This window comes from Amblyomma americanum, chromosome 4 (genome assembly GCF_052857255.1).
Source record: "Amblyomma americanum isolate KBUSLIRL-KWMA chromosome 4, ASM5285725v1, whole genome shotgun sequence".
Taxonomy (NCBI): Eukaryota; Metazoa; Arthropoda; class Arachnida; order Ixodida; family Ixodidae; genus Amblyomma; species Amblyomma americanum.
Window position 1 is genome coordinate 71,038,678 of NC_135500.1, and position 27,537 is coordinate 71,066,214.

At 47.4% G+C, this 27,537-nt stretch overlaps 1 protein-coding gene across 1 annotated transcript in view; it reads left to right on the plus strand.

Moving 5' to 3' along the window:
* The first annotated feature begins 204 nt into the window (after positions 1-204).
* LOC144129564 (uncharacterized) overlaps positions 205-27,537 on the plus strand; it is a 920,144-nt gene continuing 892,811 nt past the window's right edge. The window contains exons 1-2 of the mRNA XM_077663706.1: positions 205-295; positions 13,247-13,289. Coding sequence (XP_077519832.1) covers positions 286-295; positions 13,247-13,289 — 53 coding nt within the window. The 5' untranslated portion in view covers positions 205-285. The remainder of the gene's footprint in view (positions 296-13,246; positions 13,290-27,537) is intronic.

Below are 27,537 nucleotides of genomic sequence, written 5' to 3' on the forward strand. Positions count from 1 at the left end.
CAGCGACGATAATGGGCATAAAAGCACAGCGCGCTCTGGTTTCGCGTTGGCTGCAATACTGAGAACACCGCTAATAAATATAAAAAATAAGGCAAAACAGCTAAAAAATGGCATTGCACATCATGTATCAAAATAAAATTTCTGACCCATATGTCTGCGGTGGCTCTCTATGCTCCCACGACGAAGAAAAGAAAGACAACGACAATCTGCTATCCCGAGGTTTTCGCTTGAAACCATCGCCCAGGCCATCTTGTACGGCTTCCGACAGCCGAGAGCAACAATAAAATGGAAGAAGGTGAGTCATAAACCTCCGCCCTCTCTATGGTAGCACTGCCTGCGCGGATTTGCGTTTAGCGTTGCTTTTGAGCCGAACAAGAGGGGCACTGATCAATGATTGTTGCAGAGCTGCACCCTTTACTCTTAGGAGGGCGTCTGTAGGAGGCGATTAGCTCAGTGGGTGACTGTGCTGCATAATGAAAAATGAGCCCCATGTCTTGACCCCAACCACCTCGGCATTGTCTAGCTCAAGGAGGGTTGTTCTCTATTGAAAGAGCAGTCCGGCGCACAGTAGTCCTCGCAAGTCGCGAAAAAATTGTGCCCCACCGTGTGGTTACCAATTGCGAGAGAGAACACTTACGAATTTCATTTATAGCGAAACAAAGCCTGACAGAAAATCTCCACAGTGCACCGCCGTTTTGCGCTTCTGAGGAGCGCAAGCTGAGGCGCTTCCATAGAGCCAGCAGAAATGTTATTCAAAGCTATATGGTGTTCGTCAAGCGTGCTGCTTTTGTTACGGTACGTACGGCTTTTCCGCAGTAAAATAATTGCCATGAAATAAAAAGTATTTATTTTATCCCTAATTTAGTAGCACGTGCGCTACCCCGTGTCGCGAAAATATGCTATTGCATTCGCAATTCGCTGAAGTATGAATGCTGCGCTCGCGAATGCGGTTCCAAATCTGTAATCACTGCTCACAATGAATTGAAATAAATAAATAATTTTCAGACGATTTTATGAAAGTTGATAATTAATAAAATCTAGTTATTTTCAGTGCGTTCACAAGAGCTTCGTGTCAGCCAGTCGAGTAAATGTTCATGTGAAGGCTTTAATATTTCTAGTTTTAAACTATAACTGCTTTATGACGCTGACCTTATTGTTCATTTTCCACGTTTGCGTGAGATTTTACAGACAAGGTATCGGCGTTGTGCTGGCGGCGGTATTTTTTTTACTAATGTAAAGTAAGGGCTTGCGGGGAACAGGATCATGAATTACTGCACCACACACAATGAGAAGGGACGCACAGAGACAAGTTCACAGCAGAGCGCCGACTTTTAAATAACCTTTATATAAAAAACTACGACTTCTACACCTATTCGTAGTAATTACGCAAACAGCCAAAGAGCGATACTAGGTTCCTCATGAATATTCTCAACTCTGCTTTCACCAGGAAAACCAAACGCGGGTACACTAGCGCAGTAATCATGCAGTGTACTTATCTGAGCCGCCTCTACAATCTCCAGCACTACGCGTACGCAGTTTCCGCTCACAACAGAACAGCTAACATATCAACTGCGAGAAAGTGAGGTTTAAGGCCGGAAGGCATTGCGCATTGATCTTGCCAAATTTCCTCTGGTTGGCAGGTATTCTCACCAAATGGCGTCGGAGAACGTAGAGGATGCTGAGATATCAAGGAGTATGTTTATTGTGGCATCGAACGGCGAGTTTATGTTTATTAAAACACTTTAGCTTTGAATTTACAGAAATACCTACGGGTCAGGGACAAAAGGCACTAAGAAGTGCCTGACACGGTCCACTGACCCCTCAAGAATGCTGACAGCCATGCCTGGAACACCAAATGATTTGAAGCAACGGAAATAAGCTGAGGAACGAAAACGCAATAAAATACACTTCAAGAAGTGAACAGTTGAAAAAATTACTTGGATAGGTTACGCATTACTCCTAAAAATCACTGAAAACACATAAAAATAATTCAGAGGAAAACTAGATATTTAATAAAGACCCACTAAAACACATTCAAATCATAGAAACACAGTAAAGATAAGAATCAAATTATTAATCACATGTGTCATTGAAGCGATAAACAGTGAATAAAGAAAAAAAAACAGAACACAACAGAACCTTAAAAGAGTTTTAGGTAATAGACCAAATTACATGTACATCTGCATAAACAAACATTCACGCCATACCCTTTTTAATGCTATAGATAGCAAGTGAATTTACGATTTCAGCTGGAAAAGCGTTCACATTTAGAGTGGTAGGAATAACATGTTTTATACTTTGCCCTCCGCAGTTAGTCCGAATACGTGATAATATATAACTAATTTTTCTCCAGCCAAAGCTCGCCTTCTTTACCCGATATATGTTATTAAAACTGCGGGTATCTTGTGTTTCTTGGGTGTATGTGTTTAGTGCAAGTTTTTACAGAGCCGCTCAAGATAGCACAATATTTATTTGAAAGTGAACTACGTCGTGCTTTACTTGTAATTCCGGTGTTTCTATAGCCCTAGTGGATTGTTATGTTTCCTCGCGAAAGCAGAGCTGCACTTTTTGATGAAGTAATGCATCATTTATCCCACAAGTTATTGTGCTTTTCTTGTTTGCGTAATTTATTCCAGAATATCCACTGGTATTTTAAAATATATTATATTGCATGGCAGTCAGCTCTTGTGTATATGCTTATACCGTTACGTTGTTTTTCTTCTGGTTTGCAATGCAATTCTTCGTCATTATTTCTTTCTTTTTTCAAATGAAGGATCTACTCTTATAAAATAAGCCTTCCTTGTTTACGATCAAATCCCACAGTCTATGGCATCTGCGTTGTCAAAGTCCTCTTCCTATAGGGACACACATATTTTATTAGTAGTGAAAGGGGGTTTGTACACAAATAAGTCAGGGGAAAGACTTCACGGCGGGCGACTCAAAACAACGAGCAGGACAGCGAGCAGCGCCGACGGCCAGTCCCAAAAAACCAAGCGATCTCGTGCCGCGCGGCGCAACTTCGTCTTTCATCGGTGCCTTGTCTTCATCGGCGCTTGGTCAATGATCTGCCTATGCGGCATCAGGCGAGGCCGTCATGGTTCGCTACAAGAGTGTTACTTGTGCACTGGAAATTTTGGTGTTAGACAAGGGCGAAAGCCATGCTGGAGAAAGTAATCAAAATATCATGGTGCCTTGCATGTTTAATGGAATAAATTTTATTCGCGTTGAGCACGCAGCAACAAGCCTTGTAGCTGATTGTTTCAATGTTTTTCAAGAGAGCGGAATAGCCTGCACTAATTTTTTAATTACGCTTTCACAGTTATGTGCACATCATCATCATCATCATCATCAGCCTGACTACACTCACTGCAGGGCAAAGGCCTCTCTCAAGTTTTTCTAATTAACCCTATCCTTTGCCAGCTGAGCCCACCCTATGTCTGCAAACTTCCAAATCTCATCCGCGGCCACTTAACTTGATGAGACGCCCTGCTACGCTTGCCTTCTCTTAGAATCCACTCCGTTGCATTTAAGGAACAGCGGTTATGTTTTTGCATTACATACCCTGCCAGAGCCCATTGCTTCGTCTTGATTTAGACTATAAATGCCATTAACACGCGTTTTTACGGACACTATGTTGTTATAAACAGGATTTGAGGGTTACTAACGCCTTGTGCGAGGAGATCACGATTATTAATTGTGATATTCGTGAAAAAATACGAAAGATGTGCTGCAGTGTTAGGGTGCGACCGAAATAGTATCGTCGGTTTCGATTATATGTTTGAACGCACCGAAAGGGGGCGAACAATACTTCAAACGTAAAGTTGAATTGACTTTTTTAAAGAATCTTGAAACTTTGTTTCGAATGACAATAACAGGGATTCACATTTTCTCTCTGATTCGCGAAGGTAGCAGAAAAGCCTATCTCGCACTGAGAAAATTAGGTAGTTCCGTTTTATTAGAACTCAACTCAATAGATGAAAAGCAAGGAATGACAACTAATACCGCGGCCCTGCTGCCGCAAAACCCTGTTATGTTTGTGGTCGCCGGCACACCGCCTTATTGCTCTCACTGCGACGTACGATTCGACAGAGTTCCACGCAATATACTAATTCCACTCGTTTTTTTTCCAATTTTCGGGATTGTTCTGCCTGTTTTCAGCGTCTTAACAAGAAATTTTTCGGCCATCTCTAAACGAACCATGGCCAAAGTTTATGATAGTATTAATCTCGATTAGTGTTCACAACGTTTGTCGCCATTCCCGCTGCGAAATTTTTGTACGGCTTAAGTCCTGCAATATGCCCAGTTTTCTAAGCAAGACTTCTGAGGTCTTCATTTCTGCATTATTGTCATATCTACCCGTGACATCTGAAAGTAGTGCCAAAATATTGTTCTACTGGGCATCTCGAACATATCTTGGTGCACAGTTCGAGCTGGTTGCGTTTTCCAGCACCGTGGTCTGTAGACTATCTCAAGATGATGTCGATTTGAATGATATTTGTACAAATTTGCGGCTGATAAAGCTGTGAAAAATCACACACGTTGAAATTTCTTATCTGCATAAAACTGTCTACGCCAAAAAAATTATGGAATTGTGATTGTTCACCAGAGACCTGTAAAGATTAAATAACAACAACGCGGAAGCCGTTGCAAGGCTATTACGTAAGAAAAGAGCCTGAATGCTTCTTAAAGTTCGTTCGAAATATCAACCCGTAAGAGGTATGTGTACGCCAAAGGATGATAATTTTTTTATTTATGAAACAACGTTTTTTTCAAGAGCGCTTTTACCGAGTCTTTTTTACGCTATGTTTGCGTCAAAGGAAAGTCCACAATTTCAACCGATGTACAGCAATAAAAATATGTTAGCTGAAAAGCGCACAGAGCGAAGATCTCATGCGTACAAGCTAAGGAAAAAACCTCTAAATATTATTGCTGAGTTCCTTAACGAAGAGGCCAACGTCAAGGGGCCTCAGGACTTGAGGCGAATACCCATATGAAGTTGGGAGTATTCTCACCAAACCATTAAGATGCAACCATGAACAACACTAACATTGAGGAGTTCATTTACGAGGTCTTTTGTGAAGAGCTGTGTCAAATTTTTTTGTCAGTAAAAAAATTATGAACATTGCTCTAAGGGGGTAGCACATTTGATTAGGAGGAGTGAATCATAGGGTCGTATTAACGCAGTCACCTCTAAAGGTCCCAGCCAAAATCACTAGACCGTTGGATGTAAATCACATTCCAACAGCCGAGGCTGCCTGCTCGACATATCTCTTGTCCGCGAACCAGGCAGTGCGGAACAAGTCGGCGCCTCTTGTAATCACAAGAGCCTCTCTGACGCCTGCTCTGTTGGGCTGATGCCCCACCATGTCCCTTGAATTAAGACCTCGGGGCCACGGCACCGCTTGCATACTCCTTAGGAAGCGGTGCTGGCGGTCCAGGGCAGAAGAGGGAGGCAATCATCTTCACGCCTTCCCTCTTACACGCTGTGACAACTGCAGCGGCTCGAGGACGAATGCGAGGTCAAGGGTACTGCAGACGGCTTGCGTCAGAAGGACTGCAGATTTCGTGGCTGACCTCCCCCATTGACCGTGCCCCCAGCGGCAGTGCCTGCCAACCGACGGGCCAGCCTTCCGTCAAGCGACGTAGTCCTGCTGAAGAAAAATAACTTCATCGTCATCTCTAGTCGAACTACGTCCGATTCTCGAGAAACACCACCAGCATTTCGTTCCAATTAACCGTCTCCGGCAAAACGATCATATGAACAGCACCTAATCCGAAAACGGGGCGAGATTGCCCAGAGTAGAGGTCACAATTCAGAGAATAAAGGGGCGGGAATCTGCTGCTGTCTTCGCCCGCCATGAGTAGTTTATATCTATTCTGCAATTACTCACCCGTCTATACTTCCGTCCGGCCTATCTAGGCGGCTACAAACCAGCTTCAACCTTGTATAGATCGCTATCTTGAGTGGAGTGAACCATGCTAACGTCGATTTTGCGCAGCTAGGTTGCCACGTGATTCCGCTTGCTGTGGCAGAGAGCAGGCTAGAAAAAATTTCTGCTTTTTAATAGACACAAACCACTTTGTTTTGTTCAATTTTAAGTTTTCGACCTCCTGCGCTGAACATTGTGGTTAGTGGCAATAGGGTGACGTAGTTTATGCTTTTTTCACGGTAGTTTTTTAGTACCTTACTGCTAGACGTACGCGGCAGTACTCTGTACGACTTATTTCAGTCCGAAAGAAGGCAAACAACGACAATGATGAGATTTTGCGCTGACAATGGAGTTAATGTCAAGTTCATATTGTAGTGTGTGCATAATAACCTCAGGGAGCAAGTTTACAATCATTCAGATTCCGCTGACAATCCTGTGCATATGAGCCGATGCCGGATCAGCTTTATTAGGCACACTTCCACAGTTGAACTTTTTACACATTGGGCTGTGCTGTATAATACCTGGCACCGTTCGACCTGATTACTCAAAAATAGTGCAAATAAACAGTCTAACGGTGTTCAGTCCGCCGCCACTTACCGAAAATCACAGGCTCAGATTTAACCTGCAGTGCATCGATATGTCGCGATTTCTGCGCAGTGAGCCACATGTAGAAATCTTTCCATCAGAACTTCACCTAGTGCTCGCTCATCTGCGGCTTATTTCAGAGCAGACTGAGTTCTCTACAACGACCGCGGCCGGTATACTTCATGATGGATGCGGAAGGTTGCGCGCTGCACAGTTTAAGTGTCGAACAAAAATCGCCTCGTTATGCAGCGACAAACGGCTGCACTCGCTGAGGTGCTTTGTTGCCGAATCTTCTACGTCGTGACAGAGATTAAGTGAAAAGATAACCTCTCAGCCACTCTTCTCCACCAACAGCAAACACTCTAGCATCACTTGTGTCCTTGGAACGGAGTATCAAAGATGCTAATATTATTAAAAGAAATGGAGAGAAATAGATGATCCCGCCTTTTTGCACTTTTTACAGATATCATTCCCTTGAAAAATATCCCTGTCGCACTCAAATACTACCACTGATGGCTTGCTTCAGGCGTATGCAGTTGCGCTCATATTTTATATTTTAACAATCCATTATGTGTAATTCAGTTTCCTTCGTTTCAAATTTAGTTATCTTGCTTTTAGAGGACCTTTTGGTATTTAATCCTAGAGTGATCTTTATTAGTTATTTTCCTGAATAATATCAAAATCTTTTATTTTTATTCATGTAAGTTTTTTTTTACATTCTGGGTGAACGTCCCCTTAGAGTTTTGCACCCTCACTGTTGCCCTGTATTGGGCCTCCTGGGCCGCGTCAAGATTGAAAGTTTAAGCCGTGAAGACTTTTCCAGGTTTTGGAATAAAACGTGTGTGTGTGTGTGTGTGTCTGTGTGTGTGTGTGTGTGTGTGTGTGTGTGTGTGTGTGTGTGCGTGCGTGCGCGTGCGTGTGCGTGCGTGTGCGTGTGTGTGTGTGTGTGTCGCACTCAAATATTACCACTGATGGCTTGCTTCAGGCGTATGCAGTTGCGCTCATATTTTATATTTTAACAATCCATTATGTGTAATTCAGTTTCCTTCGTTGCAAATTTAGTTATCTTGCTTTTAGAGGACCTTTTGGTATTTAATCCTAGAGTGATCTTTATTGGTTATTTTGCTGAATAAAATCAATATCTTTTATTTTTTCTTCATGTAAGTTTTTTTACATTCTGGGTGAACGCCCCTTTAGAGTTTTGCACCCTCACTGTTGCCCTGTATTGGGTCTCCTGGGCCGCGTCAAGATTGAAAGTTTAAGCCGGGGAGACTTTTCCAGTTTTTGTAATAAAACCTGTGTGTGTGTGTGTGTGTGTGTGTGTGTGTGTGTGTGTGTGTGTGTGTGTGTGTGTGTGTGCGTGTGCGTGTGCGTGTGCGTGCGTGCGGGTGTGTGTGTGCATGTGCGTGTGCGCGCGTGCGTGTGTGTTTGTGTGTGTGTGTGTGTGTGTGTGTGTGTGTGTGTGTGTGTGTGTGTGTGTGTGTGTGTGTGTGTGTGTGTGTGTGTGTGTGTGTGTGTGTGTGTGTGTGTGTGTGTGTGTGTGTGTGTGTGTGTGTGTGTGTGTGTGTGTGTGTGTGTGTGTGTGTGTGTGTGTGTGTGTGTGTGTGTGTGTGTGTGTGTGATAGAGAGAGAACCCCCTGGACACTAAACGGCCTGAGGTGAAGCGGAAAGCAGCAGGCTGGCACATGTTATCCCTCCTCTGCCGTAATGCGGGAGCTGCCTGCAGTTGGTGCCACGCTACGTCCTTGCGCCCAATATTATTCATTTCGTCTCCCTTACTTTTAGTTCGTGCGCATCACGATATCGGCGTAGAGAAGCATTTCAGAAAAACACACTGGCGGTGATTGCGCAATTAAACCCCAGGCAATGCTTAACGTATAGGCTCGGATTTCGTGAGCACATTGTGCTTACGGTCGTGGTTCACACCACTGACGTCTTAATTTATTTCCCTGTGCTCGGCTGGGGTGGTTCAAATCTCCCTCCATTCATCTTGCCTGCTGCCCCTGACTACGAAACGTCGCATCAAATGCTTTGCACCTCATGCACCTTCATGCCATGTCACTTTGTCCACACGGCATGACGCAGATTGCGCTTCCTTGACAATTTAGTTTTTAGTTTAGATGACCTGTCACATCTCAGTTCAGAATGCCGCATACAAGAAGACGCCAAATATGACGACTGGGTCTGCGGGCGCGAGGCTGGCAGAGAAGGAAGCTGAAGTGCAGGACGCTTTCTCGTTGACCAGTACACCGTTTTTATCTTTAAGCCCTTCATGGGGCTCTACGGTGTCGTGACAACATGAAAGCACAACGCAATAGGAAAGCAATTCAATGCGCCGGGCGACTATCTGCAGAGGCACCGAATTTGATCTGTTCGCTCTTCAGCGTGCTCGCACCCAGCTAGAGGGCGTAAGTATGGCATTTTTTACAGTGGCAGGTGTTATTTCCGGCTCCTATGTTTGTGTCGGTGTTGTAGTAGTAGAGGTTGTGGTAATACTAGTGGCCGTAGCCCATGGGTCGTTGCCATGGGAACCGCCTTGAGTGTAGTTACCGCGCATGAAGGACAGTCTGGCAGCAGCGAGAGTCCCCAGCTACAGGATGGCTACTGTGAAAGAAGAGTATCGAATGCACACGAATGAGAAATTGGTTTGTGGTTACCTCAGGAAACAGGAAGGAGGAGAGTGCGGTGAGAGTGGAGGGTTCCCCAACCGGAGGATGATAACCGTGGAAATATAGTATGGCGATAACGTACGGATGCTTAACCTGTAGGCGGTTAACACAGCAACCATCCGGTGGGGGTGGTTATCGTCAAAGGAGGAGGGTATACGAGAGGTAGGAATCAACTCCAGGAAACGGGCTGCCTTAAGACACGTCCGGAGAGAGGTGACTGCGCAGGGAGGAAGGCATGGCGAGAGAAAAAATCCCCAATCCCACGATGGTTGAGAAAGGCGATGGTCGAGGATCGTATGCGGACAGTTAGGAAGCTGGCAGATTGAAGAAATGCACCGGATCAACACCGTCAGATATACTCAAGAACTTGTGTGCCTCGGACGAAGTCAGCCCGTAGGACGAACTGATATAATGGCCCGGATGCGAGTTGCGCAGTGCGGTCTCCCACTGATACTCGGAAGTGACAGAGGGAATAAGGTGATAGAACAGGTCCTCATTAATGTGGGATAGCGCACACAAAATCTCTTCGCGCCAGCTCAAACGCACGCCTTCCCAAATCATGCTTTTCTCTCATATATCTAGCGCACTCTCTACTCTCCGAACTGCATATTCTGCTGTGGGCGCGCTTCCCTACCTGCAGGTGGTTACCTGGAAGCAAAGTAATGTTCAAGAGTCTAGGAAAGAAACAGCAGTTCACAATTAGCAGCCGGGTGCTGGAAGTGGTAAAGGAATAAGGATTACGTTTACTTAGGGCAGGTAGTGGGAGCTGAACGGGATCATGAGAGGGAAATAACTAGAATGATATGAACGGGGTGGAAAACATATGGCAGGTTCTCTCAGATCATGAATAGCAGGTTACCAATATCCCTCAAGAGAAAAGTGTACAACAGCTGTATTTTACCGTCACTCATGTACGGGACAGAAACGGGGAAGCTAACAAAAATGGTTCAGCTTAAATTTAGGACAACACAGCAAGCCATGGAAAGAAAAATGACACGTGTAAGGTTAAAAGACCGGAAGACGGCAGAGTGGGTAAGGGAACAAGCGCGTTTTAATGACATCATAGTCGGAAACAAGATAAATAAATGGGCTTGGGCAGAGCATGTAACGCGAAGGCAAAATAACCGCTGGTCCTTAACGGTAACGGGGTGGATTCCAAGAGAAGACAAGCCCAGCAGGGGGCGGCCGAAGGCTGGGTGGGTGGATGGGATTGGTAAGTTTGCAGGCATAGGGTGGGCGCAGCTGGAAAATGACAGTGTTAAATGAAGAAACAGGGGAGAGGCCTTTGCCTTGCAGTGGGTGTAGCCGGGGTGATGATGATGATGATGATAGCCTGGAACCAACAGGATGCGGCGACAATGTGGGACTCGCCAACCAGAGAAGGGTTACCGTAGAAGCATGATGGTATGGCGAGAGTGTAGGAATGCTTATTCTGTGGGTGGTCACCACAAGAACTCTTCGGAGGATAGTTATATTGAAATCAGCAGGGCAATGTGAGAGCGTAATCAGGTGCAACCGGAGGATGGCTTCCACTGGATCTGCCTGGAGCATAGCTACCTTCTACGGAAGAGCGTTGTGGGAGGAGGAGGGTATTGCGGGAGCGCAAGAATGCATAACATAGTGGGCGGTTATCAAGGAAACTATATAGAAGGTGGATGCCGTGGAAGTAGAGGGAGTTTACGGCGAATATGGATCGAGGTAGCATGGCCCTTGTGTGGCCGAGGCTGCAAAACGAGAGGATCCGCGCCAGTAACGCAGCGCCCCAATGCCATTATTCAAAGTAGTAGTAGTGTGTAGAACAGAAAAGTGCTGTGCACACCTTCAAAGATTTCATGTCACTCTCGCTTTATCTGCTTCGTGAAATGTAAAAACGTTAGCAGCGCTACGGAGTCTAGCAGAACACAGGGGTGACTACACTATGAATTCATTTTTTCTACTTTCACAGAGGCTGGCGACCGACAGACGGCATAAGCGCTCTAATCCGAACGCTTTATTACGGCTAAAACGAAGTACATTCATTTCATTTGTTTATATTCAAGCCTCAGTTTTGGAGGAATCAAGTTAGGAGTGGGGTAATCATCCACTGTTATTATAAATTGACAAGATGATAAATGATATGGCATTGAAGTGCGATGGGTAGTTGACAGCAGCGGCTGAGTTTGATAGGCGTTGTCTGACGCGGCGCATTGAAAGCAGGACGTGGAGAAGGTTACATCACGGGCGCAAGGAACGAGTAAGTTTAAGGGGATGGCTAAAGCCATGACAATGCGGGGCACAGATGCGCATACATGCTTCTTGACGGATGGGGTAAACAATTATTTAAAAAGAGATAGGATTGTGTTCTTGGGACGGCAATAAATACGGCACCGCGATTTCAGAGACACACACTAATTTCATATTTTAATTGGCAGTTAAGCAAAGCCTGTTGAGTTCAGCCTCTGTGGCTAGTTTTGCTAGCGCCGTCTATAGACGCGTCCTTTAATAAGAGGCAGTTCACAGATTTGTTGTAATAAAAACTGTTTCTCTCCTTGCATTTATAACTTGAAAGTTGGCTCTTTATACGAAATATGGCTTTAAAAATCCGTACTTATATATGCTGTGTTTTACAAGAACGCTAACTCCAAACTAGTGTGAGAAAGGGAGAGGGCGTGTTTCTGGCCCGGAGCTTCTTCTCAAATGCTAAAGCAGTTGCAGAGCGCAGAATACTTGATAGGAGCGAAGCCCTCCTGTGCGCAGCACCTCGCTGGATGACAGCTCTGAAGCTTTTTTTCTTTCCCGCTTGCTGGTAGTGGCGTGCCTTTGGGCTAGCTCAAAGGCAGTGTTAAGAAAATTAGAAATCGAGAATAACGCATTGATAATGGTGGAAGGAACGTTTATGTGCGGGCTGTTCATTTTAATCGATACGAAGAGGCCAAAGTGAACTAATACGAGCTTTTGGGCGAGTTGGTGTAGTACTTTATTCTCTTTGCAGCAGCGCTAGGTGTCAAACAGCGTGTATTAAGCCTAAGAGGACCTCAGCAAATGTACATTTGTGTAAACTTTATTTATTGTGTCTGCATATATTGTTGGATTGGAAAGGCGATATTTGTGCGCGCTGCGCCGTTGACCAGGGTAACCGGTTTGTTCGCCCGCTCTGTTACGGCTTTGACACTCTTAAGTGTGCCTGGATATTCGAGATTTGAATGCGTTACGCAAAGAGCTTGTTATTGATGCAATTGACGGCGCACCTAAACGAATAATGACAAGTTTGTCCTGAAGGTTACCAATGTTTCAAAGTTCTAGCTTATTTAAGCTCGCTGCTTTTCATCACAGCATCGTTTCCAAGGGAAGGTTACGAGCAGAAATCATTCGCTCTGCTCAGACTAGTATCTTGCTTTTATCCTGCGAAATGGACTGCCAGTACTTATTACGCACGTGCTGTAATGCTAAGTTTTTCAAAAAGCAGGTCTGGCAGCCATCGATAAGCCGATGCGCCTCCCGCGGCGGCTGCGTGCTGCCTGTGGTTGGGGCCAGCGGAGCGGTCTTTCCCTTAATGATGCTGTCCCAGCATTGATAGAAACAATATAGAACGATACTTTCACATCAAAGAATTCTTTGGAACAGCAATCAAATTAAAAGGAAAGGAAAAACTGCTTTAAAATTTGCAATTCCGGATGCTGATACGAGGTGAACCAAAAGCATTCAATCTGTTCCAATTAAAGCGATTTGTGACGATAGTTTAAAATTTTCCTGTTATTTATTCAAGTGGGCCAATTCAATTCGTATCGCATACAATAATTTTTATCTATGTAAGGTGCCACATCAATGTCGCCAAGAAAAATAACCGGTCAACAACGAACCTAACGGTATCCATGTACACTCAGAAAAATTACTGGATTCCGGAAGTTTTTGAAAAGATATAAAAACGCAAAGAAATGCATTTCGACATCTAACGCACGCCAAATTTGAAACATTCCTGCTCCCGCTTTCCCGCTGATGTGTCTTATGGTGTGAAGATGAATTAACCGTTTTTGTGTTCACTTTGGAGGCATAATGGAAGGGACGTTCTGCTTTCCATTCCAGATCCAGAGATGTTCGTAGACTTGGATGTTCCGGTAGAGCCTGAGTAAGTGCCGAGATAGGGGTTTTGTCCGCCATGTGCATCACGGGGGCGCATTCAGTGAGGCAGAATTAAAGTCAAAGTTTTCATGTTGATGATGAGGAAGAATTGCTACGTCATATTACATTTCATTTTGCTGAAAGCTTCAAATCAGAACCTGTGTTGTATTGGAAATGACGTCACTGTGAAAAACACTGATCGGGGGATGGTCCGAGATGAGAAATTAAGGAAAGTACCAAAGGGAAAACGCAACCTACGTCTTAAGTTTCTGGTTATTTTGAGATAAGTTGTTATGAGGTTTCCTCTACTGGTTATCGTTCGGGAAATACATACATACATACATACATACACATACGTACGTACATACATACATACATACATACATACATACATACATACATACATACATACATACATACATACATACATACATACATACATAAGCTGTCACGGTGGCTAAATGGTAATGGCGCTTGGCCGCTGACCCGAATGACAATTGTTCGAACCCGGCCGTGGTGGTCAAATCTCGATGAAAGTGGTATTTTAGAGTCCCGTGTAATGCGCGATCTCTCCGCACGTTAAAGAACCCCAGGCGGTAGAAAATTGCGGTGACTTCACCACGGCGCCCTTGATAGCTTCAGTCACGTTGTTATCTTAAACCCCATGAACCACGCATACATTCATGCATACCTACATACATACATACATACATACATACATACATACATACATACATACATACATACATACATACATACATACATACATACATACATACATACATACATACATACATACATACATACATACATACATACATACATACATACAGACATGCATACATACATACATACATACATACATACATACACACACACACACACATACATACATACATACATACATACATACATACATACATACATACATACATACATACATACATACATACATACATACATACATACATACATACATACGTCGTCAGCCTGAGTACTCCCACTGTAGAGCAAAGGCCTCCCTATGCCAGCTGCGGCCATCATATTCCGGCCACCTTCCTTATGCCGGCTGCGGCCATCATATGCCACACAAACTTAATCTTATCCGAGAACCTAAGAATTGTCCCCTTCTGCTACGCTTGCCTTCTCTTGGAATATACTCCGTCATCCTTACCTACAGTTGGTTACCTTGGCTTTGCATTACATGCCCTTGCCGAGCCCATTCCTTGCTCTTAATTTTGAGTGGGATATCATAAACCTGTGTTTTTTTTGCTGACAAATCTTACCCTCTGTATCTCTCTTAACGTCACACCTATCATTTTTTCGTAGCGAGTTCGCTGAGTTGTCATTAACTTAAGCTGAACTCTTTTCGTTAGCCTCCACTTTTCTGCCGCGTAGATGAGCGTCGATAAGATATATCTCTTATATACTTCTGTCTTGAGAAATATTGATGAACTGCCATTAATGATCAGAGACAGCCTGCCAGATGCGCTCCACCCTATTCTCATTCTTCTGTATTCCTAACTCTCGTGATCCGGCTCTCCGCTCCCCAGCTGTCCTAAGTATACGCATTTTGCATCTCGCTAACAATTGAAACTGCCGTTCTTTTCCGAAAGGGTTGAACAATTCCGCTTTCTGCACATTTTACACGAACTTGTCTAGTTTGCTTTTCTAAGTTATTGATATTGTTTTGAAAATCATGTTCTGAGCAAATTAGGGAGCCATTCTCATCAGCGAATTGAGATTGTTAAGCCGTTCTCCGTTAATTCTTATGTATAACTGTTCCCAATCAAGGCCTCTGAACACGCCCTGAAAAGAGGTGGTGAATAGCACTGTTTAAATCATGTCTCCATGCTTTGCAGGCTTCTTATTGGAATTTTATTGCTGATTTTAAGTAGCACAGTGGTAGCTGTGGCGCGATTAAAGATATATGCGAGTATTTTTAAATTAGACTAGGCTTCTATACTTTATTATTCAGTGGGTAAAAATTCTTGTGCCAAATTGTCTTATCAGATGCGTTCTCTGCTCACAGCTGGCCTAGAGGGAGAGTTTCGCCGCTCTGCACTGCCCACTCATCGTCGTCTTCTACGTGGCACTTATCCGATGGTTCTGACCAGAGCAAAATCGTCTCCTCCATGTCCACAGCTGGCCTAACGCGAGTGCTCAATCCCATTGCACCCACCGCTTATCGCTGTCTTTTGCGTAGCGTAAATCCTTGCTTTCGCGCTAATTCGAATGTAGTAAACATTCTCTGGAGTCTATTTTTGCGTACGGATCTCCGACACGTTGATTCCGCATTGCCTGCTGAAGATTCTACTTAATCGGATGCTTTCTAATAATATATGAGGGCTGTATATAAGGGTTTGTTGCATTATGCACATTCCGCTATCACCTGATTGATAGCATAAATATTGTCACGGAGTGGTGACGGCATTAAAGGGAGCAGAACGAAAACCAAGAAGGCGTCAATCAAAGCTCTTTATTTGGGCTGATTTCCGCCCACAATGGACTGAATCACTTGGCGGCAGAGTAGCAACAAGCGTGCTCGGCGGTCGTCGAACAGTATCGCCTGCGCTGGCGGCCCTGTAAAATTTAAAGCTGGAAGAGAACTTTCTAGATACGGTGTGAAAAGCTAACTGCAACATTCATGAACAATCTAGAATAGGCTCTGCCTCGGTGCGCATAATCGAGATAAATCTCGTGGTGTCTTGCACTGCAAAGTAAGCGATAAAGTGGCATGCCGGCAGCTTTGAAGAATGAAGAAACACGCACTAAAATGATTCGCGGCATTACTGCCCTCTAAAAGAAGCATCGACCATTTGCTTGAAAACAAATAAGGCGGCTAGATACTAATAAAACGAATTGGGCAAAAATAAACAGCGAGTGTGGAAACACAGTTCGTTTAGACCACATAACAGGACATTACACGGACGGCATGGACAACCTCTGATCGCATGCGGCGTCGGTGGGATGCAGTCATTACATCAGGGACGACTTCATAGTCCAGTTCGACTAGCCGACGAAGAACCTTTTACGGGCAGAAATAGCGGCGCGAAAGCTTTTAACTCAATCCGAGCCTGAAAATGAGCGTCCAAACAAGACTCGGTCTCCTGGCTTGTATTCCGCGTTGCATCTCCGTAAGTTGTAACGTCTGGCGTCTGTCCGCTGCTGGTCTTTGATCCGCAATCGGGCAAGTCATCGGGCTTCTGCGCGTTCAAGGTAGGCAGCGACGTCGACTTTATATTGTACGTTAGGCAGCATGGCGTCCAGCGTGGTCGTGGCCACATTGCCACGGATGAGCCTAAAAGGCGTCATCTGGGTGGCCTCTTGCACTGCGGTGTTTTAGACGAAGACGATGTAAGGCAAGATTATGTCCCAGGTTTTGTGTTCGGGATCGAAATACATGGCGAGCATATCGGGGATAGTTTTGTTCAGACGCCCGGTCAGTCCGCTGGTTAGCAGAGGAGATGCAGTTGTCCTTCGGTGGCTGTTTTGGCTGTAACTCAGGATGGCTTGCGTCAGACCCGCCGTGAATGCTGTTCCACGGAGCGTAGTGCCAGAGGATACTACACTGCACGAAGAACTTGGCGATTTCTCCTGCTGTTCCGTTCGATAGGGCTTTTGCCTCGGCATAGTGGGTCAGGTAGTCTATCGCTATATTGATCCACTTGTTTGCAGACATCGACTTTGTGAAAGGGCCATGCTAGTCTAGGCCGATCTTCTTAAATCGCCTTGAGGGGCTTCAATGAGTTTCATAAATCCTGATGGAGGGGTGGGAGGGGCCTTTCGTCGATGACAATCTCGACAGTTTTTCCCAAAATGTGCGACATCGGCAGCCAGTCGGGGCCAGTAATACTTGTTCAAATTAGGCGCAGGCTGCGAGAATTCCCGAGATGTTCAGCCCCCGGCTCGTCGTCTGAAGCCCGAAGAACTTCACTCAGACTTGCCGGTACCATAAGAAGGTACTCTGTTCCAAGAAGGAAGACAGATGGAACACAATACTCGTTTGAACGACGCGGGGAGTCAATAAACTTTGCCTTGCGAGTACTCGAGGCGTTTTAGGTCGCGGTCCGGGCGTTGATGCTGTGTTAAAGAGCTGCAGCTGATTGGTCCCAGGAAGGCATCCTCATCGTCGTGCGGGGCGGCGCATCTGCAGGGGCTTGTGATAGGCAATCGGCGTCAAAGTGCTTCCGTCCGGACTTTTAAAAGACGGAGACGGCAAACTCCTGGAGGCGCAGGCTCCATCGAGCGAGCCGGCCGGATGGGTCCTTCAAACTTGCAAGCAAGCACAGTTTGTGGTGATCACTGACCACAATGAACGGCCGTCCGCACAGCTAGGGGCGAAATTTCTACGTAGCCCAGATGATGGCAAGACACTCCTCAGTTATCGAATTGTTACTCTCGGCCTTGGACAAGGAACGGTTAGCATATGCGATTACTTTCTCAAGTCCGTCAGGCTTCTGAACGTGAAGGGCTCCTAAAACCACTCTACGTGTGTCTGTATGAATTTCAGTCTCGGCATTTTCACCAAATGCGCGAGGATCGGTGGGGACTGTATATGACGCTGATGATCCTTGAAGGCACCTGCTCGAAGCGCTTCCCATTTTAATGACACGTCTACATTTGTGAGTTGGGTGACAGGCTCCGCGATGCACGAAAAGCTTTTTTCGTCGGTAATATTTGCACAGACTGAGTGTCACGGACCTCTCTGGAGAACAGTCGGACCGAAAGAATGAACTAGGTGACGGGTGTACCAACACAAACGCACATTTATTACACCCTACGTGACACACACACTAGAACACAAAACTAACACAATGCACTAAGACTATAAATACACACGACCCGGGCACACTACTACCAGCGTCTACTACTAGCGTTCTACTATTCGTGGTCGGCGTTCATGCTCACGGTTGGTTCGGAGTGGCTGCGGCGTTGTATGGATCCAGTAGGCGGCGTCGAGGCGGCGTTCGCCGTGCTTGGGCTGGCGTCGCTGGCGGTGTTCGACGTGCTCGGGCTGGCATCGCTGGCTGCGTCGTACAAGCTCCATGTCCAAGCGCCAGTGGAGGTGATGCCGGTGTTGTTCGCGTTGGGGGCACCACCCGGATGGGTTGCAACAGCTCTGGAGACACCCCTGGCCGTAGCAGGTGGTAGCGTCCTCTGTTGACTCTCCGGAACGGGCTCAGGCACGGCAGAAGGTCCCCGACGCGGTGTCATAGAACGCGAGCTCACCGGAGCACCAGCCGAAGTCGCTCTCTTCCAGCCAGTGTCCCTGACCCGCCGGAGCCTCCGCTTCTCTGCTGTTCCCTCCTGTGCCTCGCTCTCGCTCGCCCTTTTATAGCCTCGGTGTTAGTCCACGTAAGCCTTGTCGTCGTCTTCTCTTCTCCACCAATCATCTCTCTCCACGTCACCGTATGCTTCTCCACGAATAATATCCCTCCACCTCAACGAGTGCTTCTTCTTCCTCTTCTTTATTCTTTGGTTAATTCGCGTCGTCTTCATCACACCTCTTTCGTTTAAAATTTAATTTAGGCTCCTTAATATATGTGACAAGGGCCCCCTCTCTCAAGAGTTTTTCCATGAAAAACTGGTCACGTCATCCTCATCTTCAAGCCATCCAGCCAACCGACTATCTTCTGTGACGATTCTGGACCCAGCACACACCACACCGAAGATGTCCATGACACACCAAAAGCACACCACTAGCTCAGCACACCAAATTGCGTTTTCAGAACACTTGCACTGACATCGCACAGCACACGGGGGCCTTAGCGTTTTTCCTCCATAAAAACGCAGCCACCGCGGTTCGAACCCGACCGCGGTGGCTGCGTTTTTATGGAGGAAAAACGCTAAGGCGCCCGTGTGCTGTGCGATGTCAGTGCACGTTAAAGATCCCCAGGTTGTCAAAATTATTCCGGAGCCCTCCACTACGGCACCTCCTTCTTCCTTTCTTCTTTCACTCCCTCCCTTATCCCTTCCCTAACGGCGCGGTTCAGGTGTCCAGCGATATATGAGACAGATACTGCGCCATTTCCTTTCCCCAAAAAACCAATTATTATTATTATTATTAACACTAACACACCACCGCCGCTGTCCGCACAGAGTCCTTTATAAACATGTTCATGTCCACAACACGCTCCCTTGTATGAACACATAACACCAACAATAGCAACAACAACAACAACAACAAGGTAAATCCCAGAGACGCCTTAACACAGCAACAACATGATATATCGCAGAGACACCCAGAGCTGACCAGTTAGCTCTATCTCTATACAAGTGTAATTTGTGACATATGACCTGAATTTGGCTTGGCCCATCCCAAAACGTCTCCATCTTGATTTGTAGTAGAGCTGTAATCCTCTGTCTGCATTCAAATTGGGCTTCTCAAGTACTTCATCCCCTCCTGCATTTTTATTCTCACTGAACGTAGACACCTCGACAGCATCACCTGTCTCCTCGGCCACTACCGAACAAGCTTCTCTGGGGGCGTACCGCAGCACAGGACCTCTTTCTTCATATTTTTTCAACATATTTACATGTAAAATCCTCTTAATGTCATCTATCAATACCTCATAATCGATATCCTTTTTCTTCCGTGTCACAAGGTATGGGCCCTTCTATTGCATCATTAACTTATCATGATCCATGTTTAGCAACACAAGAACCCTGTCGCCCGGAATCAGATTTCTGTGAATGGCTTTCTTTTCACAACATCCCTTGTGGCATTCACGCGCCTTTTCCAGGCTTTGATGTGCAAGCCTGCATGATTCCTTCAATCTATCCCGCAACTCAAACACGTATGTGTAAGATGTCTTGAGATCTGATGCAATCTCTTTAATAGCCCAAAGCTCATTGAGTATTGCAAGTGGACTTCTAACAGTTTTCCCATACATCTCGAAGGGCGAGAAACCAAGACTCGCTTGCGGTACTTCGCGGTATGCGAACAAAAGAGCTGGGAGATATCTATTCCAATCAGTAGACCTCTCCTGGCACATTTTCTTGGTCACATTTTTGAGGGTGCCATTGAACCGCTCTACAAGCCCATTACACATGGGATGATAAGGCGTCGTCAGTAACTGCCTCACTGACAAAAGGCGGTTCACGTCCTTCATTAGTTCCGATGTGAAGTTCGAGCCCCGGTCACTCAAAACTTCCCTCGGGAACCCATAACGCGCAAGCATTTGCACGAGACCCTTCCCCACTTGGATACTGTCAATAGTTCTCAGTGGAACAGCGTCAGGATAACTAGTGGCCAGGTCGACTAGAGTAAGCACATATCTATTGCCTTCGGCGGATTCTGAAGATATTGGCAACACAATGTCAATAGCCACTCGCTGAAACGGTAGGTCGATGGCTGGCATCTTTCCCAGAGGTACGGGACCAACTCTTCCCTTCGGAACTGTGCGCTGGCACACTTCACATGAGCGAACAAAGCGCTTAACGTCACTCTGAACACCCGGCCAAAAGAACTCGGTGATCCTAGACACCGTTTTTTGAACACCCTGGTGGCTGGCCTTAATGGCGTCATAATCTAATCGCAACACGGTCTCTCGCATATCTCTCGGTAACACGAGATGTTGGACCCGCCTTCCTGAACTAAATACGCATTCTCTGTGCAAAAGACCATTTACCAATTGAAACTCGAATGACGTCCAACTCTTCTTTCTTATCACCTTTTCCTCGACTCTTTCGAAGCAAGCCTTCAAGCTCGGGTCTTCCTTTTGCCTAATTGCAATTTCGCGCGGTGTTACGCTCAGGCACATCGTAACAGGAGCAGAGAGCGGACGCTGCGTTGCTCGGGCTGTCGCTTGAGCTCTTGTCTCCACTGCCGACGAGAAACTTACTGCATCCATCTGAGCTGTCACGGGCCTTTCCTCCTTAGGATGTTCCTCAATGCCGAGCATCCTCCACTCGGGATCGGGGTCTTCGACACCTCTTGCACCCGAAATGTTTCCAAGGATGAGATCATAGATGGGTTGGTCTACGCATTTTGCCACTACCTGCCCAGTATAATATGGCGTGAACACTAGAATCCTTGCTGCAGGAAGGTACCTCACTGTGCTATCTACAAGAGTGACGACCGACGCTTCCCCTGTAAGATCCTAGTCCTTCACCAGGCTTCTACGAACCAAGACTGTTTTAGCTCCGCTGTCTCTAAGCACCAATATAGGACGGTCCCCTGTTTGCTCAACCACCACTGGCATTGCTGCTTTCGACTTGGGTGTTCCACTCACTGCCTCACTTTCCAGCGGCGTTTGCTCTCCTTTCCGCTGTGGAACTTCGGGTGGCGTGACATGTTCTACCGTAGAGTCGACAACGCATGCAGCTCGGTCCTGCGTTCTGTGTCGGCACTCATCCAGAGTATGACCCCTCCTCTTACAACCTTGACACACAACCTCTGTTTTCTGGCAGCGTTACTAGTCCGACAGTCAGCTGCACGGTGTCACACCTTGCTGCAGAAAAAACGCCTTACTGGCGCCTTAGACGCACCGCCATAAGCTCTTGGTTTTGCCGCATCTGTCTCTAGGACATTTTGGGCTTTCTCCTTTGCCTTACTCAAATTTCTTAGCCCTTGAGCCTCGAGGAATTGATCTGCAGTGTCGGCGAACTCTTCTAATGAACACAACTTTCTTTTCTTCAGGAACAGCGCCAGCTTTGAGCTGCAACACGCTAAAACTTGCTCTGGGACCAGCTTGTCACACACCCCTTCAATAGTCTTTTCTTTGTTTGACATATCAAGCCACCTGTCGAAATAGTTGGTCAGCCTGCAGGAAAACTGCTTAGAGGTTTCCGAATCCTCAGGTTTCGCGGTGCCAAATCTCTCACGAAAAACCTCTGCCGTAAGCCTGAATCTTTGGAGGAGTGCCTTTTTGACTTTATCGTAGTCCATGGATACAGCAGCGGGCATCCTTCCAAAAACATTTAGCGCCTCTCCGACTAAACACATGCTCAATGCCGTGGCCCATTCACAGCGCTCCCAGCCTTGCCCCAAAGCTATTCGATCGAATCGTTGCAGATATGCATCCAAGTGATCCTTCTTGTCATCAAAATGAGCCATCAGCAACCTTGGGCAAACTCTGGCTGGTCTAGGAAATTCTGTACCCGCTAAGGAACGCTGATCATTGTCCGTGAACTCCTCATATCCTCCCGCGACATGCGCCTGTTTCCACAAAATAAACTCCTTCTCCCGTTCTATCCTTCTTTTCTCCTGTTCTTCTGCCTCGCGAGCTCTTTTCTCTTCTCGCTCTTCCGCCTCGTGAGGTCTCCTCTCTGCCTCGCGAGCTCTTTTCGCCTCGCGTTCTTCTGCTTCACGAGCGTCTGCGCGTGCTTGTGCCCTTTCCTCTCTCTGCCTTCCTGCCTGTTCTTTCTGCCTCTTTCCCTCCTCGTCATATAGATACAACGCCTCTACTTTGCTTAACCCCAGCTTGAGCGCCAGTTCTAACGTTTTTTGCCAAATCCATACTTTCTGCCGTCGAGAGATCGGAAAAATCCGGGAAGAAGCAAAAAAAGGAAAACGAAATGTATCCTGGCAGGCTCGCCACTTATCTTTGTCACGGATCTCTCTGGAGAACTCTCGGGCCGAAAGAATGGACAAGGCGACGGGTGTACCCACACAAACGCACATTTAATACACCCTACGCGACACACACACTAGAACACAAAACTAAAAAAACTAACACAAAGCACACAGATTATAAATACACACGACCGGGCATACTACTACCAGCGTCTACTACTAGCGTTCTACTATTCGTGGTCGGCGTTCATGCTCACGGTTGGTTCGGAGTGGCTCCGGCGTTGTATGGATCCAGTAGGCGGCGTCGAGGCGGCGTTCGCCGTGCTTGGGCTGGCGTCGCTGGCGGTGTTCGACGTGCTCGGGCTGGCGTCGCTGGCTGCGTCGTACAAGCTCCAGGTCCAAGCGCCCGTGGAGGTGATGTCGGTGTTGTTGGCGTTGGGGGCACCACCCGGATGGGTTGCAACAGCGCTGGAGACACCCCTGGCAGTAGCAGGTGGTAGCGTCCTCTGTTGACTCTCCGGAGCGGGCTCAGGCACGTCAGGAAGTCCCCAATGCGGTGTCGTAGTACGCGAGCTCACCGGAGCAGCAGCCGACGTCGCTCTCTTCCAGCCAAAGTGTCCCTGACCCGCCGGAGCCTCCGCTTCTCTGCTGTTCTCCCCTGTGCCTCGCTATCGCTCGCCCTTTTATAGCCTCGGTGTTAGTCCACGTAAGCCTTGTCGTCGTCTTCTTCTCTTCTCGACCAATCATCTCTCTCCACGTCACCGTATGCTTCTCCACCTCAACGAATGCTTCTTCTTCCTCTTCTTTATTCTTTGGTTATTTCGCGTCGTCTTCTTCACACCTTTTTCCTTTGAAATTTAATTTAGGCTCCTTAATATATGTGACACCGAGTAATCTGCGCACAGCTTTCTTGTAGCAGCTGTATTTTGCAGCGATAGCTACATTATGCCAGCCACTTCGCGAGGTCAGTGTGACTGCGCTTTGAGCTATGGCACCACCACTCCGCCAGCTGTACGCATGCGCGGAGTGACATCAGAGCACGCAGCTGGTGTGCGCGCCGCGCGCGTACATAACGCTAGCATTTCGAGCCTTTAGCGTAGCCTCCGGGGCAGCTGGCGACAGCGCGGCGCGCGGCGATACCGAGTGAGGGAAGGGTGAAGACGGGGAGAGGAAAAAAAGTGAATCCCAGAGCAGGGTCGAAGATGAAGAAGGGAGAGGCAGTGGCAAACGACTCACTTTGCAATTCGACTGAGCAAGTTCCACTCGGCCAGCTGTCGCTATCGCGTCACTCCAGGTTTAACCAGAGCTAAACCGCAGCCCTTTTTGTGAGTCTGAGTGTATTCCCTCCTTGCTAACGATGTGGCCTGGAAACAGCAGTTTTTCATTTGACAATGTGGTACTTTATTGGTTTGAAGGCTAGGTCGGATGACTTGATTGCGTCTAGTATTGTTCGAAGGCTTTTCAGGTGCACTTCAAAGTTCGAGAAGATAACATCGTAATCTAAATATACCATAAAAATTTGGACCTTCAGTCCTGCCAGCACTCTATCCATTACTCGCTGAAACGCCGCAGGTGTGAAACAGACACCAAATGGCGTCATCTTGAACTTAAGAAATCGATCTGGAGAGAGGATTACGGTTTTCCGGCGATCTATTTCATCGACCTCAGTTTGCCTGTAGCCGCTCTTGAGATCCAGTGGTGAGAAATACTTGGAGTTGCAGAGCCGGTCCAGTGTGTCGTCGAGGCGCGGGAGGCGGTACACGTTCTTCTTTGCTATGTTGTTCAAGCGGCTATAATCGATGCAGAATCGAAGTGTGCCGTCTTTCTTTCTCACTAGAACAACCGGTGCCGCCCAGGGGCTGTTTGAAGTCTTTATGACATCGTCGCGACGCATTTCTTCCACTTGGTCGCGGATCGCTTGTCATTCTCACGGCGACACACCGTAGGGACTTTGGCGGAGAGGTGGGTCGTGCTCGTCGGTTATAATGCGATGCTTGGCAATCGGCGTTTTTCAGACCTTCGGCGATGGCGAGGAACACTCACTGTAGCTTTGAGCAGATGGCGGATCTGGTATTGTCTGTTCCGGGGCGAGCTGGGTTGATGTCGAATGCGGGCAAGTCGTCTTGGCCAGGCGAATCTTCTGCAGATGAATCGGAGAGGGCGAACGATTCTCGTAAGTCGGATATTTCGCCGAAGAAAGCAATCGTCGTTCCTCGGTTAATGTGCCGGTATTCTTCGCTGAATTTAGCAGTACTTTGGCCTGGCCATTTCGGAAATGTGCAATGCCTCCTGTGATGCTGATACCGCGGTCTAGAAGAAACTGCATGTTCCCCTCGATGATGGCTTCACCTTTAATGGCTTTCGTGGCGCCTAAGGTCAAGATTACGCTTACGGTATAGAAATCGTGGGTACAACGGGTATGGAACGGGTATGGAACGGTTAGAATGGGTATGGTAATCGTGGGTAGAACGAGTCGTTGAAGCTTTCTCGGTAGCGGCGTCGTTTTGAAGGCTGTTCGCGCCGCAGTGGTGGCTGTCATTTTGTGCGGCGTTGGCGCAGCGTCTTCATGGGACGTGGTTGGTGGAGGATCTTCATTGTTTCGCTCGTGCTACGTCCGCTCCAGAGGTTGCTCCAGGCGTGGTGACGCAAAGCGCAAGGTTGGCGGCGATGGATGGTGAGTACGAAAGGCAGTTCGACGCGTACTCCTCGCGACGAAGGTGCTCTTCGATTTCCTGCGAAGTTGGCCGATCCTTGGTCGTCGGGAGTCAACGGCAAATCCTCGAAGACCGATGCGTCGGTACATGCAGTGACAAAAAGTATGGCCGGCCTCACTGCAATGGAAGCAAAACGGCCGGTTATAGGAAGTCCTCCAGGCGTAGTATTTCCTGGTGCTCGAGCATCGCTCATAGGCTTGGCGGGCGGCTGCAGACAGGCGGAGTTCGCAAACAAGTTGTTGTCGGAGAGGACGTAGGTATTGTCGTTGGAGCTGAGGAGTGCGTACTGCAGTGGCGTTGTTCATGGCCTTTGGTTCTGTGGCCATCGGGGCGCCAAGTACCTGTCGCACTTCTCGCACCACATCCATGATAGTCGCTGCTTGCGGTTGTGGGGAGGATGGCAGTAATTGGCGCAGCTCCTCGCGGACGATTTCGCGGATAACTACCCGCAAGCTGACATTTGTGGCGGTCGTCCTGTGCGTACGGATTGCACAGACAGAGGAAGGGCGGTTGTAGTGCCACTCCCGGTCGTCTAGGGTCTTTTCGATCGTGCAGGCTTCTTGCATGAATTCTTCCACTGTTGTTTGACGAGTGGCGGACGAGGCAGCCAAAAAGTTGTTCGCTTAGGCCGCGCATTAAAAACTGAACTTTTTTTACTCGGTCATCTCGGGGTCGGCGCGGCAAAAGAAGCCCTTCATCTCTTTGACGTACTCGCGAATGGGCTCGTTCGGAAGCTGAATTCTGGACTTGAAGAGTGGTTCGGCTCTTGCTCCCTCACGACACTGGAGAATACCTTCAAAATTTGCTTTTTGAATTGCTCCTATGTTGTTAGGAACGACTCGTGGTATTCGTACCACGTACGTGCTGCGCCCTGCAGGGAGATAAATACGTGTCCAATTATTCCCGCATCATACAATTTACTGGAGGATGCCACGGGCTCAAATCGGTCCAACCATTCTTGGGGGCTTCGTCTAGGGATCCACTGAATGTTGGCGGCAGCCGCGGTTGTTGCTGTATGATCGGTGTCGACACGTTTGGCGAGGTTGTGTTCCTCAGAGTAGCGTCGTTTCGTTGCGGGCTGTGGTCCGGCCGGTTCCCTAATTCAGGTAGCTCTCCATGGAGTCGTCGGCTGGACCGCTGAACTCGGGACTCATCCTCCGATGGGAAGCGCGGGGGGGGGGGCGGCGTCGCGAGTTCAAGTGAGCATCCTGAACATCGTAGGCTACCCAATACCTCCAACAGATTTCACGAAATGGTGGCGACAATCCGGAGAGAAGAACGACAGTGAAAATCGCGTCTCAACAAAACTTTATTTGGGCTGACTTCCCTGTATGGGGGCGTCTGCAGCCTCCAGGCGTTGGTGATTGGCGACCGCAAGGACATCCCCGCAAAGGGATGACGGTGAACAGTGCACCACCACGGACCCGAGCACCCGCGCTTCGCCGTGCGTGGCATCGCTGTGTTCGGGGAGAAGTGGATCCTGGTGGTTGAGCCGATGACCAGCCTTTCGACCTTTAAGGCGCCTCGGCGGAGGCAACAAAGCACTTTGGCCCCAGCTTTTTTAGACGCCTCCTCCGGCCTGACCCGGCCGGGGGAAATCGGCAGTCGCCTTTTCCTGTCCTCCCCTTCATCTTTCACTTTCCTAACTTCTTTCTCGCAACTTTCATGTCCTCTCCTCTCTGGTTTTTCCTTCCTTCCTGGTGACTAGGGTTAACCTTGTGTGACGAAATACCCTGCGTTTAGTCATATTTGGTTATAGTTGAGGTGTACAGCTGGCATGGGCAGGACATACCTGCAAGTTTTTGTCTCGTCCAGCTCTTGGGCTCCGTGGTGGGTGGCTGGCACCATGACCGAAAAGCATAATTTTTTATGGCTCCACTTCATACCAAACAAGATCGCCCTCGAAAAAGAGGGCAGAACAAGGCAGACATTTTATTTCAGAAAGAAAGATATCATTTCCGAAGTTTCACGTCATCCATAGCCAAGCAGAAGAAAAACCAGCAAATCTAATATCCCCACTT